The sequence below is a fragment of the Esox lucius genome, chromosome 8 (assembly GCF_011004845.1).
Source record: "Esox lucius isolate fEsoLuc1 chromosome 8, fEsoLuc1.pri, whole genome shotgun sequence".
NCBI classification, from domain to species: Eukaryota; Metazoa; Chordata; class Actinopteri; order Esociformes; family Esocidae; genus Esox; species Esox lucius.
In genome coordinates, this window is record NC_047576.1 from 32,271,780 (window position 1) to 32,292,204 (window position 20,425).

The following is a 20,425-nucleotide window of genomic DNA, read 5'->3' on the forward strand; positions in this document are numbered from 1 at the left end:
GCTTGTGCGCGCATGTGACTTCGTCCGTCCTATAGCACTGTACACACACACACACACACACACACACACACACACAAAATATCTTTATTGCACCTATACCTCCACAATCTGACAGCAACAGCTTATCTCTCTCTGCCTCACTGTCTTTCTCCCATCCTGACTCTCTCTCTGTATCTTTCTCTCCCTCACTGTCTTTCTCCCATCCTGACTCTCTCTCTGTCTCTCTCTCTCCCTCCCTCACTGTCTTTCTCCCATCCTGACTCTCTCTCTGTCTCTTTCCCTCCCTCACTGTCTTTCTCCCATCCTGACTCTCTGTCTCTCTCTCCCTCCCTCACTGTCTTTCTCCCATCCTGACTCTCTGTCTCTCTCTCTCTCTCTCTCTCCCTCACTGTCTTTCTCCCATCCTGACTCTCTCTCTGTCTCTCTCTCTCCCTCACTGTCTTTCTCCCATCCTGACTCTCTGTCTGTCTCTCTCCTCTCTGCCTCAGGACTCCACTCCTAAATTAAACGGCAAACTGAGTTTGTCATAAAAGGGAGCTGGCTCTTTTGAATCCGACAAGCAGCAGAGAAAGGCCTTTGTCTTTGTCGTCTGTTAAATTAAGTTGCAGCTTTGATCCCAGAGCTCGCCATTTCCCTCCGACTAATCACGGAACACACACTTCACATCACCGCGAATTATACCACCTGAAACAAGACTTGTCACCCGCTACTGTGGTAGCATCATATATTTATCGCGGCAAATTGGTTTTATTTTTCTCACTCCTGACACCTCGTCGCTAGGGGTGACGTAGATGAATTGGGAAAAGTGCAGGTACTAATTGCGCAGAATTCCAGGTCCCTTGTTGGTTTGCTCGTTAGTTGTGATGACTCTCCACGTGGCAGAAGATATTTGTGTTTCCACACAATGGGATGGTTGAGAGGCGTTGCTCAGCCCGTCAGAACCCACGGCAGGGGAACCCACGGCAGGGGAACCGAAGGTCTCATTAAAGCTGTCACTTTTCATCTCAGGATGAGACAGTGTTGAATGACTGTTTGAGATTGATCATATTTGACTTTTATTACAAACAGTCATATATCACTTTATAGAACTGTATTTACATCTGTAGCTGATGTAATGATTATAGAAACTCTTGATTTTCTTGTTCTTGCATTGTCTGTACCGTTTGTTTCTGATGAATTGGGGACTACAGGGACAGTATATCATATACTTATCAGAGAAATTTGCATTTATAAGCAGAATGATCGTAATTAATTTGGAGTGTGTATGTGCTTTCACCTCAGTTGAAACAACAGAGTTTTCAGTTCTTTCTAGTCCAAAGCCTATTTCCATCTATAAAAATAAGTTTAAGGCAATAGAACCAGGGGGCCAGTTTGGTTGGTTCCGTAAAGTGTTTTAGTAAAGAAAAGCCATATTTCTCTGATACTGATTGAAGGCATAGCTGTCCTTGATGATGCATGTATCTAATTGCAACTGTGTGCATCTGGTGCACATTAGAGCTTTGGCTGACCATTGGCCCCCCTCTGAAATGGTCAGGGGTCACAGACGTCCTGCATTACTTGGCCCGCTCCCAGACAGGACATTATAGCTGGCCACCCCCTTAATGGTCTTTTCCCCCAATTTCACACATAATATTTAAGATTTATTGACTATTTCAAATGCTACCACGCCAGTAGCACTTCCGCTCGGCCGAAAAACCAACAGGATTTCCAAATAGAAAGAATAAATGATAAAAGGGTGGAAGAAAAGGATGTATGCAATCTTCTTCAAATTATTTCCGATGTTTGTTTTTATTGGAAACTTTAGATGTGACAGATTTGAAGGTCCTGTTAATTGTGTTTGTGTTCAGTATTTTACCTGTTAAACACACTGGAATGTTCACTTAGGAAATATAGTCTATGTGTATTATTTCACACAGATTAACTTTTGCTTTTGAGAGTTGCAAAGGCTATTTCTAAAATATGCTATTGTCTCTTTTCCTGGTAAGTTTGTTTAATTAAATTGTTTTAATTAAAGAAACAATTATGCCACAGATAAATTACTGCACTGAATATTAAGCATTTTCAGAAAGGTATTATGAATAAATATTTTTGTTGAGTATTGAACGTGCATGTGCATGTCACTTTATAATACAAATAAATTCATACTTTCATTTGAAATATATGATTGGGCTATTAAGCAAATTTTTTAATTGAAGGAAATTATTATATAATATTCAGTTATAATATTGTAATGCTTTTTAATTTTAAAATACTGCTTATAATTTGTTCTTTATTTTAAAAAAATTATATATATATTAATTTTTTTATCAATTGCTCGTGGTTATATTTTAGTTACTGGCACTGGTTTGAGTTGAATTACTTTTTTTGTAGTGTTGCGCTGAAAAGGCTAAGGTTCTTCAACTCTGGAAAGTTCCAGTAGGCTTTGCGACTAATCCAGGTTTCTGAGATCTTTATTCAAATCAACGTACCAAAAGTCTACAGAATAAAGAATGTGCAATATGAACCACTGTGCTTTCACTAAAGATCAAGGTGATTTTATTCTTTCTTTCTTTCATTGTGTTTTTGAATTATTTTGCAGACTTCTCCCACACAAGTGTTTTCCTGATCCAGTTATAATTGGGTTGTGGTGTAGTTTGCTTGTTTACTGTGCTAGTCATTAAAAGTATCCAAGAATAGCAAATTAGGCAGCCATTAATTCTGAAAACAAACATTGTGTGACTGAATCCCACTTTTATTTGATCCTGTAGACTTAATATCAAAACCTATGACTGGAGGATTTAAAAAAAGTAAAGTATTATTCTTTTTGTGTGTTTTACACATTCAAAGTAAGATACAGTATGTGAGAACGTCTTTATTTTCAGACGCACCTCTTTCAGATGGCAGTGTAATTCCCTCTGTTCTCTGTCTCCGCTTGCTGCTTTGTTGACACGCTGTTTCCTACTTTTCTACCCTTCTTATATTTGATCTTCTGTGTTCCCAATCAAGGAGGGGAATTTACCCAGTGCACACCTACTTGTTGTATTTTAAGAATGTGGTTGTAAGTTAACATATGAAGTAGAGAAAGAGTGTGTGTGTGTGTGTGTCTCCAGAGATTACCTGGCACAGTTAATCAAACAACACAGCTTTAATTGGGAGTTCAGCTTCCAACGTTCATAGAAAACAACATCATCAGCAGCCAACGCAGCCACACACACACTCATGCTTACTTAGCTATGTAAATGGGGACACCAAAGTTGACTGTCCTAAATTTTTTTTTTTTACTTTTACTAATCCTAACCCTAAACTTAACCTTAACCTCATTCATATTTATGCCTAAACTTTAACACTAATGCCTATGCCTAACCGGTAATGCCTAACCCAAATTCCCACCCTACATCTAATTATATAACTTTTTCCCTACACCTATTAATTACAGTATGCAGAAAAATTGCCTTTTTCTGAATGGGGACCGTTAAAAAGTTTAATTTGATATTTACATAACTTTTAGGTTAGGTTAGAAAATCACACACACACAGACAAAACAAAATAAATACTGATATATGGTGCACACAAAGGAATTTGGTCTTGTGTATCACTTATATTCACTTGATTCCTGCGGACAGTGAATGCTCATTGCTCGTAACACCAAGGTGATTTAAATCAGGAGAAAGATTTCGCTTACTTACATGTTCTGCTTTGCCCTCAGTATGCGTCAGCCACAGCTGGTCTGTACTGCATAGCGAGTAAGGCCAGGTGGGTTTCACCTCACCAACTAATTTCCACTGTGAAATAGCTCCAGCACTTCCCCAACTATAAGGTACCTAGTATTCCTCTGTGATTGGCTTGTACATGAAAAGGAGTTCGGTAATGTACTTTTCCCTTCTGGCTTGTTCTCTTCTTATTAATGACGCCTAATGAGGTAAAGGAAGGTTAACACCAGGTAACGGCTTTCGATTACCGTCTGATGATGGTGACCATTCATATCATGTTTCGATTCGCATCGGGGTGCGTTCATGTGCCACTAACACCACTTGTTTAATTGGGTCTTGGAGTTTTGGGAATTTTCTCTCAATGGGTGTTCTCGCTCTCAATTTCTCAGTGTCAGTGTTCAGGTCTATTCTGTATTAGAAGCCACACCCGGGACGCGCCAGAGACCAGTGTGTTAGCGTTTGAAGTAAAGATGACATTTAGATATGTTTAATTATGTATGCAAATGCCTGCTATACAGGGTCAGTCTGACTAAGTAAGCCCATTCCAGGGAGTAGCATCCGCCATGAGCTATATGCCTATTAGTTCAGATGAACACGCTCACACACACACATACGAAAGCATAGACACACATTATCTGTTTGATGTGCTTATTTCACTACATGTTGTGATGGATCTATAATCCTGCTCATATGGGTTGTAGGTTACAGTCATTGTTTGTGTCACTGTCAGACTTCTAGCTACCCAGCTCAACAGCAGGAGGGACAGTGCAGGATATATATATATATATGTATGTATATAATTTTTTTTACCTGGAACAAAATCCCCCTGTCTTTGCTGTCATCAAGAATACCCTGATGCTGCCACCACCATGCTTGGAAATAAAGAGGTAGTAACTCTATAATGTGTCGGTGTTTTGGGATTTTTATTTTGTGTATTACTGTTTTTTTGTACTCCGTCATAGTTGTGGAATCACTAAAATGCTAACGATCCGTTCTTAGTTGTAACCCATCACAACAATTGAACTAAGGTGACATCTCTTAACGACTTCCCTCCTGTCCTGTATCTGATTTTAGAAGATCCAATGTATATTTGATTCTGAGGTGATTCATGGAATCTAAAGCCTGATTATAAACTTCATGGTGCTTAACGATAGATTCAATGTCTTATTGATTGTTGTTACCCATAAATCAGTAACTGCCCTTGATTATAAGTATTTTAACGTAAAATTCTACACATGACAGGGAGGCTATGTATGTATGTATGGGGGACAGTGCGATATCTATCAAATCAAAATGATGTACCTTTTTTTACACTGTTTTTACATTGTAGAATTTTCTTTTTCTTTTGACATTATGCACTGTTTTGTGAAGATTATTCAACAATGCAGAAATAAAGAAAATCCCAATTGAAAGGATTTCCATCCCACTTAGTAACGCAGCGTGTGAAAGTGGAAGTTTTAACCGACGCTGTTATCCAGAGCATCTTGAAGTAGTTAGAGCATGCATTTTCCATACTCGCCCCTTGTGGGAATCGAACCTACAACCCAGCTGTTGTTTGCATCGTCCTCTCCAAAATGAATCTATCATTCTTGAATAACATTGATGGTTCATTTTATATACTAGAAATTGTTGTTTTAAATAAATCTGGAACCTAAGGGTATGTATAGTTTTATATTGAGTAATTTGTAAAAAAAATAATTTAAAGTTTGAAATATGAGCATGGTGCATTTTGTGTATGCCTGAAATGTACACATATGCACGCACAAATAATTGTCTGTGCGCTCATATTTCTGCATGAGTATATGTGTACAATTCGTGCTCCAGCACATCAAAAGAAAACGCTAGATTTTCATATTTCTTTTTTCTTTGTAGTTCTTTAATTGCTTCCCCACGGCTTTCTTTCCCTGGACAGAATCCTAACAAAACATATTTTTTAGTGAAAATGGAAAACTTTCCACCACAGCAACAGTGTCAGGGTCATTTTTATATGCACCGGTGCTAATTTAGTAGTTATATTGATTATTTTCGGTCATCGCTGCTGGGGTTTTGCTCCTTTTATCCACGCTTGCAGCAGTCATTGAAATGCTTAATTATACTTTGGCAATTAACACTCACCTTTTTCTTTGCCTTTTCTGTACAGACATTCACCATGTCAAATGTTATTGGCTTTTGAAAAAGAAGCAAACCGCGTATGTATATATGTTCCACACTCATGACAGTATCTCTACCTTTTGCCAGCGTGAAAAGTGATGTTGTGCTGTGAGACATTAGCTCCAGCGTTTACAGCGTTTACGTAGCAGTTCTACCGGCCCAAGCATCTTCCTCCCCAACGGCTGGGTCCTCTGTGCCTCGTTATGGTCATGAAAGTCGGCCTCGTTTCCGTTTCTTGGTCTGATGTTGCCATACGTGTGACAACACTTTATGGTACCCATATCCACTGCTAATTAGTTAGGACCAGAGTATTTGAAATATTAAAACATAAAAAATCATGTGTGATTGACCAAACCTAATTAAACCTCCCTGTTGGCTAATAATAAAGACGTTGTTGATAAAGAGCATATTACACGACTTTAAAAGTGTTGTCAGTGTGGAATTGATAAGGACATGGTACCTTTAAAAATGTGGTCTGTAATCTGAATTTCTTCAGAAATCCCCTCATTGGACAGAAAGGGCACACCTGCCCTCCTACCCAAGGCCATTTAAATATATTAAAGGAAAGGTCCAACGATACACAATTTAGATCAGGGGTGTCTACACAGTTTCACGGGGGGCCGAGTATCTGCAGGTTTTCGCTCTCACCTTGTACTTGATTGACTAATTAGGTTAATAATTGATTAGTTTCTCCCCTCACCTGGTTGTTTAGGTGTGAACTGGGAACCAATTTATAGGAAAAACCCAAAACCTGCAGACACCCGGCCCTCCATGGAACTGTATGGACACCCTTGCTCTAGATAATTGACTTATCCAATGTGTTTCAGACATAACGACATATGGAGTTAAAAAAGAGAATTAAATTGCTTGATAGACCATGTTTTGGATATGTTAAACAATTAATTGTGGTGTTAGTTAGTAGACATTTGAATGAAATAAATATATAAAATGTTTATTAATAAGCAAAGGTCAGATTTCTTTTTTTAAAATAAAAGCTGTGTAAGAGGCCCGGAATTTGATGGTCCTTGGCACAAAAATATTTGAGAATGGCTGGCCTGCGCTATAAAACCTGTTTGTATATAGTATGAGATCATTGATAAAACACTTTACCTTTCAAAATACATTAGACACACCCCTTTTGGGCCTGTTGTCAGAAGCCAGTTGTTTCTCTGTCTTTCTCTGTAGTCTAAACAAATGTATGTCCCCTGAATGACACCCATAACATTTAGCACTGTTAATTATAACAGTTGTTATAATCAGTACTATAAGACAGATTGTCTGCAATTATACATTAGCATAACATTTTGTGTATTTTGAATACGCTCTGTTCATGCGTGATGTCACAGTTCCAGAGACTTGTAGTATCTATGCCAAGGCACATTGAAGCGGTTCTGGTGGCTCATATAGGCCCAACACCTTACTGAGACACTGTATGTTGTTTTTTCCTTAGTCACCCCCTCTAAATGAAGCAAAAGTTTCATCCACTTTTTAGATATGAAAATATCTGAATGAATTTCTGTCATCTTAACCATCTTTCTATTCAAATCAAATAATGATTTAGTCATCATAGAGTTTCACTTATGTAGTGCATACAGTAGATGTGGTTTAATTTCATCATATTTTCATGCTTACAATGTTTTGGGAACCCTGCCAGTTTAGATTCTTGCTTCATCCCCTCTGATGTGGTGACTTATAGGACTGAGTATCCAAACAGCATTATACATTGTGCCGATATCATCAGTCAAAGCTTTGGCGCTTGACAGTTGCATGGCTTAGCTTCATAATTTGGCACTCATCTTCATTTCACTCTTTTCCGATTCCACTGCAGATTAAATTGCCTTTGAAAGTTCAGCATGCTGCTGTGTCAGGTGGGAATGAATCCTAGGCCAAGTCAACATTTTGTAAACAATAAGCAACTAAATCACCATATAAAGGATCTTTCCCCTAAGTTGTCCTTATGTACAGTAAAACTACATGAAAGGTACAGAGACAGCCGGCCAGACCACTGGAACATGTAATTCAGGTTCAAGCATTTTAATTTTGTTTATAGGACATCATTTATAAAATGGACATGTTCCCCTCAGCGTTTCAAATAATGTATAAATTCAAATATATGGAAGTATTTTCAAAGTTTGGTTGTGTTTCTGCTAAATGTTGACTTGAATGTTACATGTATGGCCTATATACTTTCAGGTGTGTCAGTTTTTAGTCCCAGGCAGCAGACAACAAATCTGTTCCTTGTGTAACTTGCTTTGAAAATAGTCATGTAAAAAATTAAGTACATCCCCTGGAACGTTTTTTATTGTTGTTTTTCAATCCCACCATATTCATTGATAATGCCTACCCAGTTTAACTAAAATGTTTTACTTTGAAACCTGTTATGCAAATGAAATTGACAGAAATGCAATTTCCTTATGTGGAATCAGTTAGTACACCCCTACCTTTACATCACATAAAATGGCTAACTTTTTAATAAGGTGCAAGAAGACCGATACGACTGATAAAAAATACATTAAAAGTAACTTGGGAGTGTCCAGCTTTCCATGAAGATTAGGAATATGTGTGTGGTAGTACATCACCAAGTTCAAAAGACCTATCTGAGGCCCTCAGAAGAAAGAAACCAGGCAAGCCTAGTTCAGCCGGCCTGCAACAAAAAAGAAATCCCACCTTGAGATTCGAAACCAGGTCGCTTGCATGAAAGGCTGTGTCGTTAACCACTACACCACAGAGCTGTACAGTTGCTGGGTGCCACTGGCCTTTTTAATAGTTAATTGGCCATTCGTGAATGACATTGTTAAACTCACTAACGTTTCTATGTATGGCGTTTGCCACTGGCTGTTTGAACAGCGTATTAGCCAGTAATAAGCTTTACCGTTATCTACTAACTTACTGGAATAGTCATAAGAATTGAGCAGTTGCTAGCGAGTCTGCCAAAGCTATTTCATTACATGGCATAAGAATGTTTTTTTTTTCTTTCATGGCAGAAGAACATACTTTTTTCTTTCATTCGTGAATTACATTTATACAATAACTATCAATAAAGGCGACGATAACTAACTTTTTAGTCAAGTGAAAAGACGAAAGAGTTGTGGAATCTACTAGAAATAATAAATGTTGTCGCTCTCAATAGACTCAAACTTAGGTCTTCCACATGAGGCACTGTCTTTAACAATGGCATTACATGTTTCAGCAGTCACTAGACTCCATTGAGGATTGTGTAAAACTGATTAACGTGTCTTATTACGTTTACCTCCACCACAAATAGCTTCTATGAACTGTATTGCTTCTGCCACTGGCCATTTTAATAGCTTATTTGCCAGTAATAGGCTTACTAGTATCTACTAACTTCTTGGAAATAATCATAAGAATTGAGCAATTTCTAGAGAGACTGAAGAAGAAATATTCCATGCACTATTCCAAGAAACAGTCGCACTATAACTGTATACAGTTTCAAGTTTCTGTTTTAACCAGAGAAGTTTTCGCAAATTCGGAATAATTCACAATGCGTACTTCGCTTTGCCTGCGAGGAGAGACGAATTTGGGACCTATAGTTCACGAGTCCGCTTCTCTAACCACTACGCTATTTAACAAGGGGTAGTTAGTCAGGCACTCACTCAGTAGGAGACATTCGCTCTTCTAAGCCGGCTCCGGCAAAAGGATTGTTGATGCCCAAGAGTCTAGGAGGTGTTACAAATGTATTTCTATGTTATTTGAAGTACATCATCCCTTCAGACGGATTCTACAAATGGAGAACCAATGCCAATCTACATAGGACAGGTTGTCCTAACTAATGCAGGCCAAGAACTGACCAAAAGATTCTCATAGAAGCCTCCTCAGAGCCCCAAGGTAACATCAGTGGATCAACATGCCTTTCATGCTACAATCAATGTCAAAGTGCATGGTTTAGTTGTTAGAAAGAGACTGCACAAACTTTGTGTTAATTTCAAGTCAGAAAAAAAGAAGCCTTTGCTCTCCAAAAATGAATATCAAGACACAACTGACTTTTTCCAGACGAAAAATAAGCTCTGGACTCGAAAAGTGGAGTTGTTTTTCCACAATGCCAGACGACTTGTTTGACGATAATGAAACACTGCCTTTCAACAGAAGAATCTCATACCACCCTTAAAGCATAGGGGCGGTGGCATTAGGGTTTGGGGTCGCTTTGCTGCCTCAGGGACTAGCCAACTTGACATCATTGGGTCAACCATGCATTCCATATTGTATCAGAGCATTTCTGAGGAAAATGTGAGGCCATCTGTCAAAAAGCTTCAGCTGAACTGTATATGGCTCTTGCAACCGGACAATGATCAAAAACTCACAAGGAAAGATACAACAGAATGGCTGAAATAGGAGAAAGGGATGGTTATGGAATGGAAAAGGCAAAGCCCAGATCAAAATCTTAGTCTAAATGTTGTGGAGGATGACTTGAAGCGGACCATTCACTTATGTTGAAGTGAAGATTTCATACAGTGGCTCTCAAAAGAATTTACTCCTCTTGACGTTTCCAAATTCAAAGTGGATTGAATGAGTTAATATTTCATAATGTTTTTGTTCTGAGTTTTTGAAACTGATAAATATAAAAAAGTGCATTATGTCCATAATAATCCCCATAGCATGATACTGCTTCCACCATGATTCATGTTAAGGTAGCCCCAAAGATAGATTTTAGCTTAGCTCTATTTTAATCAGAATTTTCTATGAATGTCTTAAAAATTTACTTGCTCTGAGGTATATTCAATGCCTGGACATTTAGATTTTCTTTGAATGCTTTTCTGTTCATGATGATTTTATTAGGAATTATATTAACCACTTGTGGGACCTCCCAAAGACAGGTGTTTTAACCTGAAATCTTTAGAAACTCCTTAATTGCCTATAGCTGGACTCCATTCAACTAATTATGTGACTTCTAAAGGCAGTTGGTTGCTTCATAGCTCATTCAGATGCATCATATCAAAGTGGATAAATACGTCTGTAATAAAAAAAATATATATTATATTCAAACATTACAAATTATTAGCTGATTTTATTATTCACTTTGATAATGTGATTTTTTTTTTTATCTTGATCTGTAGCAAATACCCTGGATTAACCATGTTGATTTCATGTTAGGGTGAAAAGGTTTGTCCAAATATTTATTAACAAAACTCCTTTTCATGGGGTGTGCTTACCTTTTTAAGATGACTGTACACTGTTGTTATGGTCAACCATTAGGTAATTAAGGATTTGTCAGTAATATTATGCATGTTAAATGGAAATGATTTCAATAATTTTCTTAAATTAATACATTTTCAGCATTCAGCAAAAAAATATAATTTGAGGCATGTGCTTTCTATAGCATTCTATGTTTCTTCACAGTTGTGATATGTCAGCCTGTGCATGTTTGCCATCTCCACCGGGAGAGGATCTCCAACTCAATCCGATGTACCGTTAGATTGATGTTACATGACGTGTGTTGTGCGTGGAACCACCCCGGCACGTGTCCGAGACACCATGATTCAATGACTCTCCCATCTATGGTAGCTAGTCTCATCTTTCACCGAGAGACAGTGATCACCACTGCACCTGCTAATTATCATCTCCAGCTGCTGAGGTAAATGGAGATCTGTTCTGGTCTGACCTGTGACCCCATGCTCTTTGCGCCAGCCACTTCAGTCCTTGTTATGGGGAGGCTGGGCCGCGGTATAATGAGCCCCTGCGTCTGCCGCTCCTCGGACGAGTGAGCCTTTCATCCAGAGCCATCTTTCCTTGATGTAAATTGAAAAGATCACAGCTACGGGGAAAAGACATATACGGGAAAGGCCTCTCTGCATAGATTATGACCATCATAATTCAACATTTTTTTTTCTTCTTTTCCCCTTGCTTTCTTTAGTCTCCCGCTCCCTGACTTTGAGTCTTTCTCTTCCCACTGCTCTCTCTCTCCCACTGTCCCTATCTCTCCCACTACCCCCCCCTCTCTGTCTTCCCATATTTCCTATCCTTTCTCCAATCTTCTGCTCTCCCTCTCTTTACATATCAGCCTCTTTCTCTCTCTCTTTCTAAAATGCTATAGTTAATTGGACCCATTGGGGGAGTCAGTCCCTTTGATCTGCTCATCGTCTCTATGACTTTACAGTAAAAAAATGTCACCGCCAAATAGGGTTATCACCTGTAGAGCAGGGCCTCTATGTGATGCCTGCTCGCATCTCGTTAGCCACCCTCACACTATAATAGCTAATTAGTCTGACAGAACCCATTACTGCTGCAGCATGCCTGATGAGATGCTAGCGCACTAGCCTCCTGTGTCGCACACACAATTATTCATTAAAATGTTTGTTTGTTATTTCTATGCAGCGATTGTCACCTGTGATTATTTAGGTGTTTTTCTAAAAAAAATGTACGCAGACAGTTTATAAACCGACATCATTTCCCTTCTCCCTACAAACCAAGACACCTTTTTAAATGTGAGCTTGTCACTAAAACAAGCTCATTCTAATTGTATTCTGAAATGGAACAGAACATCTCTGAGTCCCTCCCCTTCATTAAAAAGGGTTTGTAATCTTCCTCCTCTAAATGGTGATTTTAAGAACTCTGCAAGCAGTGGAATCAACTGTCTGGTGGTCTTCTGGGTATCAGCACTCTCCTGGTAGACTGACTGACATTCCGCTGTCTTTGATTCACGCGCCGAAAACAGACCTTTAATGATTTTGCAGTGCGATCTGCAAAGGCACACAAACATGAAATATTAATTTCAGAAACAACTTTACATAAACATAAACGCATTAAGCAACAATGAGTGAGTGCGGAGATGACAGTTGTTCGTTTAGAAATGATAAACTGCTGTTTGATGCCTGGGAGCGGAGAGTGTTGTCGGTTCTGTGTGGCAGCAGGCAGCAGGGACACTGCGGAGAGAGAGCCGGACCCAACCCTAGGGAAGGGTGAGCTGCAGGAGCTGAGCACATCGTTTTGTCTTTGTCCCAGTTCCAGAGTGTCACTCCGTTCCTGTCCTCTCAGTGAGACATTGTTAACACTGCTCCTCTTCCCTCTGGTTCCTAACTGCTGACTCAACTGCGGCCAGTGTTTGTTACAGTACATACAGTACTGTAACTACAGCTGTTCCTTGATTGTTATGGGCTGTTTTGTGTGTGTGTGTGTGTGTGTGTGTTAAAACAGAATTGTTGAATGCTTGAGAAGGCATTACATTTTCCATCATGTAGCCCTACCTATCTGTCTGGTTTACATTGTAGTCATTATCCAAAGTGAATTACTGGAGCAGTGTGAGTCAACTGCTATTCTCAGGTACAAAATGAAAGATTTGTCAGCTTGGCCGGTCTGACTGGCTACCCTAATAAATAACAAGTAACGCAGTATAACTTCAGATTGTGTAATATTTGATAGGAAAAAAATATATTTTAATTTGATAGGCTAATGCAAAAGAATGGGGGAGATCCTTAAAACTGGGCAGAGTTACAATCATAAACAATGATACACCTTATGCATCTATAGGTTCTTAGACTGTCTAACCTTTCAGGGAAAGTTTTAACAACATGGCTTAACATCAACGGACATTGTATTTTTTATTATGTACAGTGGATATAAAAAGTCTACACACCCCTGTTAAAATGCCAGGTTCTTGTGATGTAAAAGAATGAGACAAAGATAAATCTTGTCAGAACTGTTTCCACCTTTAATGTTACCCATAACGTGAACAATTCAGTTGGAAAAACAAACTGAAATCTTTGAGGGGGAAAAATAAAACATTTTAAACTCACAATAACCTTGTTGCATAAGTGTGCACACCCTTAAACAATACTTTGTTGAAGCACCTTTTGCTTTTATTACAGCACTGTCCTTTTGAGTAGGAGTCTATTAGCATGGAACGTCTTGATGTGGCAATATTTGCCCCCTCTTCTTTGCAAAAGCACTCCAAATCTGTCAGATTGCAAGGATATCTCCTGTGCACAGCCCTCTTCAGATCACCCCACAGATGTTCAATTGGATTCAGGTCTGGGCTCTGGCTGGGCCATTCCAAAGTTTTAATCTTCTTCTTGTGAAGCCATGCTTTTTTGGATTTGGATGTGTGCTTTGGGTCGTTGTCATGCTGAACGGTGAACTTCATCTTCAGCTTTCTAACAGACGCATGAAGGTTTTGCCTGGTATTTGGAACTGTTCATAATTCCCTCCACCGTGACTAAGGCCCTGGTTCCAGCTGAAGAAAAACAGCCCCAAAGCATGATGCTGCCACCACCATGCTTCACTGTGGGTATGGTGTTCTTTGGGTGATGTGCAGTGTTGTTTTTGTGCCACATGTACCTTTTGGAATTATGGCCAAAAAGTTCAACCTTGGTTTCCCCAGACCATAACACATTTTCCCACATGCTTTTGGGGGACTTGGTGTTTGTTTTTGTAAACTTCAGCCAGGCTTGGATGTTTTTCTTTGTAAGAAAAGGCTTCTGTTTTGCCACTCTACCCCATAGCCCATTCATATGAAGAACACGGGAGATTGTTGTCACATGTAGCACACAGCCAGTACTTGCCAGAAATTCCTGCAGTTCCTTTAATGTTGCTGTAGGCCTCTTGGAAGCCTCCCTGACCAATTTTCTTCTTGTCTTTTCATCAATTTTGGAGGGACATCCAGTTCTTGGTAATGTCTCTGTTGTGCCATATTTTCTCCACTTGATGGGGACTGTCTTTACTGTGTTCCATGGTATATCTAATGGTTTGGAAATTATTTTGTACCCTTCTCCTGACTAATATCTTTCAACAATGAGATCCCTTTGATGTTTTGGAAGCTCTCTGCGGACCATGGCTTTTGCTCTGAGATGCAACATGTCAGGAAAATCCTGCCAGAACAGCTGAACTTTATTTGAGATTAATCAGGGTCACTTTAAATGATGGGAGATGTGTAATGACTTCTATTTAACATATGTTTGAATGTGATTGGTTAATTCTGAACACAGCTACATCCCCAGTTATAAGAGGGTGTGCACACTTGTGCAACCAGGTTATTGTAAGGTTTTTATTTTAAATGTTTCCCTCTCGAAGATTTCAGTTTGTTTTTCAACTGAATTGTTCAAATTATAGGTTACATTAAAAGTGGAAAAAGTTCTGACATGATTTATCTTTGTCTCATTCTTTTACATCACAAAAACCTGGCATTTTAAAAGGGTATGTAGACTTTTTATATCCACTGTAGAAGTCCGAAAGGACTAGTACGTTTCACATTTGAATTTTCCAGATTCACTTATCCAGAGTGACTTATGTTGGTGTACTATGGAGTCCTCTTTCACACGGACAGACAATCATACTTGTCTTCACATAAATGGTGAAGAGGCTCATGACAGCTTCCAAAGACCTGGGCGGCAGGGGGGATCTTTTGTCCTTTTAAAATAAGCTGCTGCTCTCCTGCAGGTCTACTGTACGCTTCTCTATACTGTACAGAACCCTGAGGGTGCCAGAGTTCACGGCTCAGAGAGAAATGAATTTCAGCTCCTTCATGTCAAGGGACCTTTACAGAATTGTATGGGGAGCAGCAGCAACAGAAAATAGGAAACCGGCAGAGAGAAGTAGTAGGACCCCCCCTCCACGCACACACACACCCTGCTCAATTAACAGAGCAGCAGGTGCTCTTTGCAGCAAGGAAGGGAGCGTTTCTTTTCCTTATTTTTTTGGATGACCTGTAAATGTGACACTTCACACCCAGAATGGTTCTCCCGTTCCATCTACCAATTTCACAGGTGTTAATTTAACTTTTCCCCTTCTCTTCACTCTCTCATCCCCCTCTCTCTGCCCTTTCTCCATCCCCTTTCTTTCTCTCTACCAACCCTCCACCCCTTATTTCTCCATCTAATCTCTCTCTCTACCCTTACTCCATCCTCTTTCACTCTACCAACCCTCCACCCCTTATTTCTCCATCTCCTCTCTCTCTGTCCCGCTGCTCTGCCCTCCCTCCACTACTCCCTCTTATTTCTACCTCCCTCTATTTTCTTTCTCTCTCTGTCTTTTCTCTTTTTTAGGTCCACTCTCTAAAGAGTAAGCTGAAGAAGCAGTCAACAGCAACAGGAAGCGGAGTAGCGAGGGCCTTCCTCAGGGCTCAGGCTGCTCTCTTTGGATCCTACCGCGATGCCCTGAGATACAAACCTGTAAGAACCGCTAACGTTTACCCTTACATACCAACTTGTAAAAAACTGCAAATCTTTAAGAACCTACCCCGAACTTTTACCTAACCCTTAAACTCTAATATAATCCTTTAAGATCCTAATACATACCTAACCTTTACACTCTGATTTAGAGGTTATGGACAGCTTGCAAAAACTAAGCATTATATTTTTAACCTTCAAAAGTTTCTTTTCAGTCAGTTTGTGAAAGGAAAGGTGTTTTTAAACCTGGAGTGAAGGTAAAAAGTGTGTTTTGGGTTGAGTGAAGGTGGTCTTGTCTGAAACACTGACATGTCGGTACCTTTACAGGAGGGTCAGCACATCTCTTTTAGCCACCTCTCACTGTCTTCCTTTACCTCCTTGCTCTAAACCCCAGAACATTTCTCTCACTCTGACTTTCAATACCAAGTTACGCCAGTTGAGAGTGGAACAAACCATGTGGTGTTTGTCAAAGAGCAGAGCCTTTGTTCACGGTCTTTGAGGGTAATTGGCCTGTGTAGAACCTTGGACTGGGTATCTATAATTGATGCGTCTGTGTTGTCTGTCTGTATACGGACTGTATCATGTACACACTGCCTGACTCCCTTCAGACACCAAACATTTAAAGCAGAGTGAGCAAGCGAGGAGAGTGTTTGCTGGGATGTCCACTCACACATACAGTACCAACTCCTTAGTCCCCATTGGATCCGGATAAAAGCTTACAATTACACCGCCCCCCCCCCCCACACACACACACACACACACACCCCCCCCCCCACACACACACACACACAATATTCTCCCAAAGCAAAGGGGTAGTATGTGTGTGGGTGTGATGGAGGGGTTGTTTGTTGTTGGACCCTTGCTGAGCTGTAAATGAAACAGCTTGTTAGGAAAAGATAACGAGCTCAGAGTACATGTCTGTTAATCACACTGGTATCACTATTTAGGTGATGCTGTTTAGGACATATGAACTTATACTTTGGAAAGGCTGGATGTGTAATGTTGTTTATATGTGCATACTCTCTTAGTAGAATCACTATCTTACCTCAGTTATGGTAGTTTGAAGTTTGAAAGCAACTGGTTTTGATGAAATGGGGCACATATTGGCACAGACTTGACATATTTTGGTGACCTATTTTGGCTCGACAACACCACGTTTACAACCCTGGAATGTGTCTTTAAATTCTCGTTGCTTTAATAGAAGTATAAATTAATCTTTGATGTAATATGTAGCATTAATAAGCCAACACTAAAAGAAGGTCAGTCTTGCCCTGTAGTGAACATCTAGTGTGCTCATAGCCTCAAACACTTGCCTGGTTCTCTACAACAATTCAAAAGTAACTGTAGAAAAATATACACATGCAAATTAGGTTAATTATGCGAAAACATGCATGTTGAACCACTGCAGGCTCCTTTTGATTGGCTGGGTAGGCATGTTGTCATCCAATGTCTGTAGCTCTCAGCTACTTATAATGATGTAAGAGTGTGTAACAGGAAAGTCAAAATTACCTTTTTACCAAGTTTTGTTGGGCTGAGAATGTCAAAGAAGAATACTATATGGACAACATCTTAACTTCCTCACCCTTTATCCGAGCAGTAATGTGACATTTGAAAAATAATCCACCACAGAATATAAAGCGTCAATATCTCTAAAGAGGATATGGCTTTACATGTGTGATTCTGATATCTCCTCCACTTCCTGTTCCTGGTCAGGGGGAACCAATTACATTCTGTGAAGAGAGCTTTGTGGCTCATCGTTCCAGCACCTTGAGAAACTTCCTGGAGATGGCAGTCAACCTGCAGCTCTTCAAACAGGTAACCATGTGTGTGTGTACGTACATGTGTGTGTGTACGTACATGTGTGTGTGTACGTACATGTGTGTGTGTACGTACATGTGTGTGTGTACGTACATGGGGGTGTGTACGTACATGGGGGTGTGTACGTACATGGGGGTGTGTGTGTGTACGTACATGGGGGTGTGTGTGTGTACGTACATGGGGGTGTGTGTGTACGTACATGGGGGTGTGTGTGTACGTACATGGGGGGGTGTGTGTGTACGTACATGGGGGTGTGTGTGTATGTACATGGGGGTGTGTACGTACATGGGGGTGTGTACGTACATGGGGGTGTGTACGTACATGGGGGTGTGTGTACGTACATGGGGGTGTGTGTACGTACATGGGGGTGTGTGTACGTACATGGGGGTGTGTGTACGTACATGGGGGTGTGTGTGTACGTACATGGGGGTGTGTGTGTGTACGTACATGGGGGTGTGTGTGTGTACGTACATGGGGGTGTGTGTGTGTACGTACATGGGGGTGTGTGTGTGTACGTACATGGGGGTGTGTGTGTGTACGTACATGGGGGTGTGTGGCCTTTGATTCCAGAATCATGAGAAAATTCCTTCCTAATAACTAAATAATTATAAGAAAAAAAATGCTTCTTCAACTTTCAAATTCATCTTCAACTTTGTTTAATGTGTTTTTTCTCTTTTTTGGCAAATGAATTACACTCAAAATATGAGTGCATGGAGGTGGAGAGAGTCTGTAACCATAACTTTACAAATAAAAAAAATAAAAGCGTACAAAAACAACAGTTACACTTAATGGATAGTATAAAAGGAAACCAGTTGAACAAGGCTTAACACCAATAGGAGTTTTTAGAAAAATACACAGCATTTTCGCTTTGTGAATAGGCTACGAAAAGGCATTAATTCAAGCGCTAGTTTATTTTTTTAGACTCTAAGTTTAAACACATGCATCGTTTGTCCATGAATTAGCTATGGAAAAACCAAGAGAAATGGTTGTAAAAATGTAATTTTTTTCATGTTAATAGGCTACAAAAACTGAGAGTCTTTGCGGATCTCTCCTGGTTCTAGTGGGGCTAACGAGTTGATTTCAATGCCACTGCATATGTCCAGTCTTGAATAAGCACATGCAAAAAATACAACATGAAAAATACAAGTTTCGCCTAGTGAATATTATATTATTATTATGTGTATATTAACATTCTATCAATATTTCATTTTGTAAATATCATGGTTATTGTCAGTACTGGTATATCGTGACACCCCGAACCTAAACTATTAATAGTTTACTGTCAAAAGCCCACACAGTCTTTAAAACATGTCTTTTCACCCCTTAGTTAAACTGCCTTTGTTCTCTTATTGTGAAGTTACTTAACTTATTGTGAAGTTACTTAACTTATTGTGAAGTTACTTAACTTATTGTGAAGTTACTTAACTTATTGTGAAGTTACTTTACATATCGTGAAGTTACTTTACATATAGTGAAGTTACTTTACTTATCGTGAAGTTATTTTACTTATCGTGAAGTATATTGTTACTGAATGTTTAATAAAGGGAAAATAGGTGAATGAATAACATCAAACAAAGTTATGGAACCTTCAATGTACTCCTGTGAGGAGAGGATTACCTCCTTACAATCAAGAATTGGTTGTGTACAGTTAATTCAACCACCCACTTTCTGTGGGTTTGAATAATTCCCTCACACCGTTGTGGAAAAATGAGTAGAGAAGATCAGAAAGGAGAGATACTTTTTCACAACACTACCTCCTACTGCTGGTTTCCCTCAGAAGCTAAGCAGGGTCGGTGCTGGTAAGTCTCTGGATTGGAGAACAAATTGGTCAGGAAGTGGTGTTAGAGGGCCAGTAGGGGGCACTCTTCCCTATGGTTTAAAGTTAAACATCTAGCTGTATATATATGTATGTAGTGTTGGAGTCTGGTTGTTACCTCTCTTCTCTGTAGCATAGCAAAACAGAGGGTTTGTCACTTTCCTTTTAAAGGGGAAAGAGGCCAGCAGTCTATTTCACTCTACTCTTCCCATGATCTGATGCACAGGCTCAAACATGGGCGCAATCACATCGTTCCAATCCTAACCCAACTCTAGCCTGGACCGTTCACTACAGAACCAGTCGGCAGTAACCCTTTGTCCCATATGAACGCACACACCCTCTGTAATACTTTAGTTTAATGCTTTGTGGATGTAGTGAATCAGTGGAGACTGTTCAGTGTCCAGATCCTATAGACAGAGAGACCAGCGTCCCTGCGTGGAGTTACTTTAACACAGGATGAACTGGAGGACTGATCATTTACTGGATCGACCACAATTACCTCTCCACAAAATATTAATCATACTGCTTGTTTGGGCACTCTAATTTACTTGATGGCCTCAGGTAGCTTTGCAGCCAAGCCACCGGAGTGAGTTGCTAGAGAGCGATGACAGCATCCCCCCAACAATGCCCCCCCCCCCAATCTGGTCAATGCTGGCTAGTTTGCACCGATTTGGCTTCCCAGACACTTGCAAGGTGCACAGTCAAGGCTCGAACCTATACAGTGGCGGTCAGCCTAGCGCTACGAAAGACCACCCGGGTGGCCGCCATCGGTGACTTTGATGTTGATGGGATGTTGTGTGCGGATGTCAGAGCTGCTGTGTTAGGTCCTACTAGCG

The 20,425-nt window shown here is 39.9% G+C and overlaps 1 protein-coding gene across 6 annotated transcripts in view; it reads left to right on the forward strand.

Annotated features, from left to right (window-relative positions):
* The window catches only part of dennd1b (DENN/MADD domain containing 1B), a 137,569-nt gene that overhangs the window by 93,778 nt on the left and 23,366 nt on the right, over positions 1 to 20,425 (forward strand). For all 6 annotated transcript variants that reach the window (XM_010901905.3, XM_010901906.3, XM_010901907.3 and 3 more), the window contains 2 exons: positions 15,833 to 15,958; positions 17,669 to 17,770. In XM_010901905.3, the coding sequence (XP_010900207.2) occupies positions 15,833 to 15,958; positions 17,669 to 17,770 (228 nt within the window). The remainder of the gene's footprint in view (positions 1 to 15,832; positions 15,959 to 17,668; positions 17,771 to 20,425) is intronic.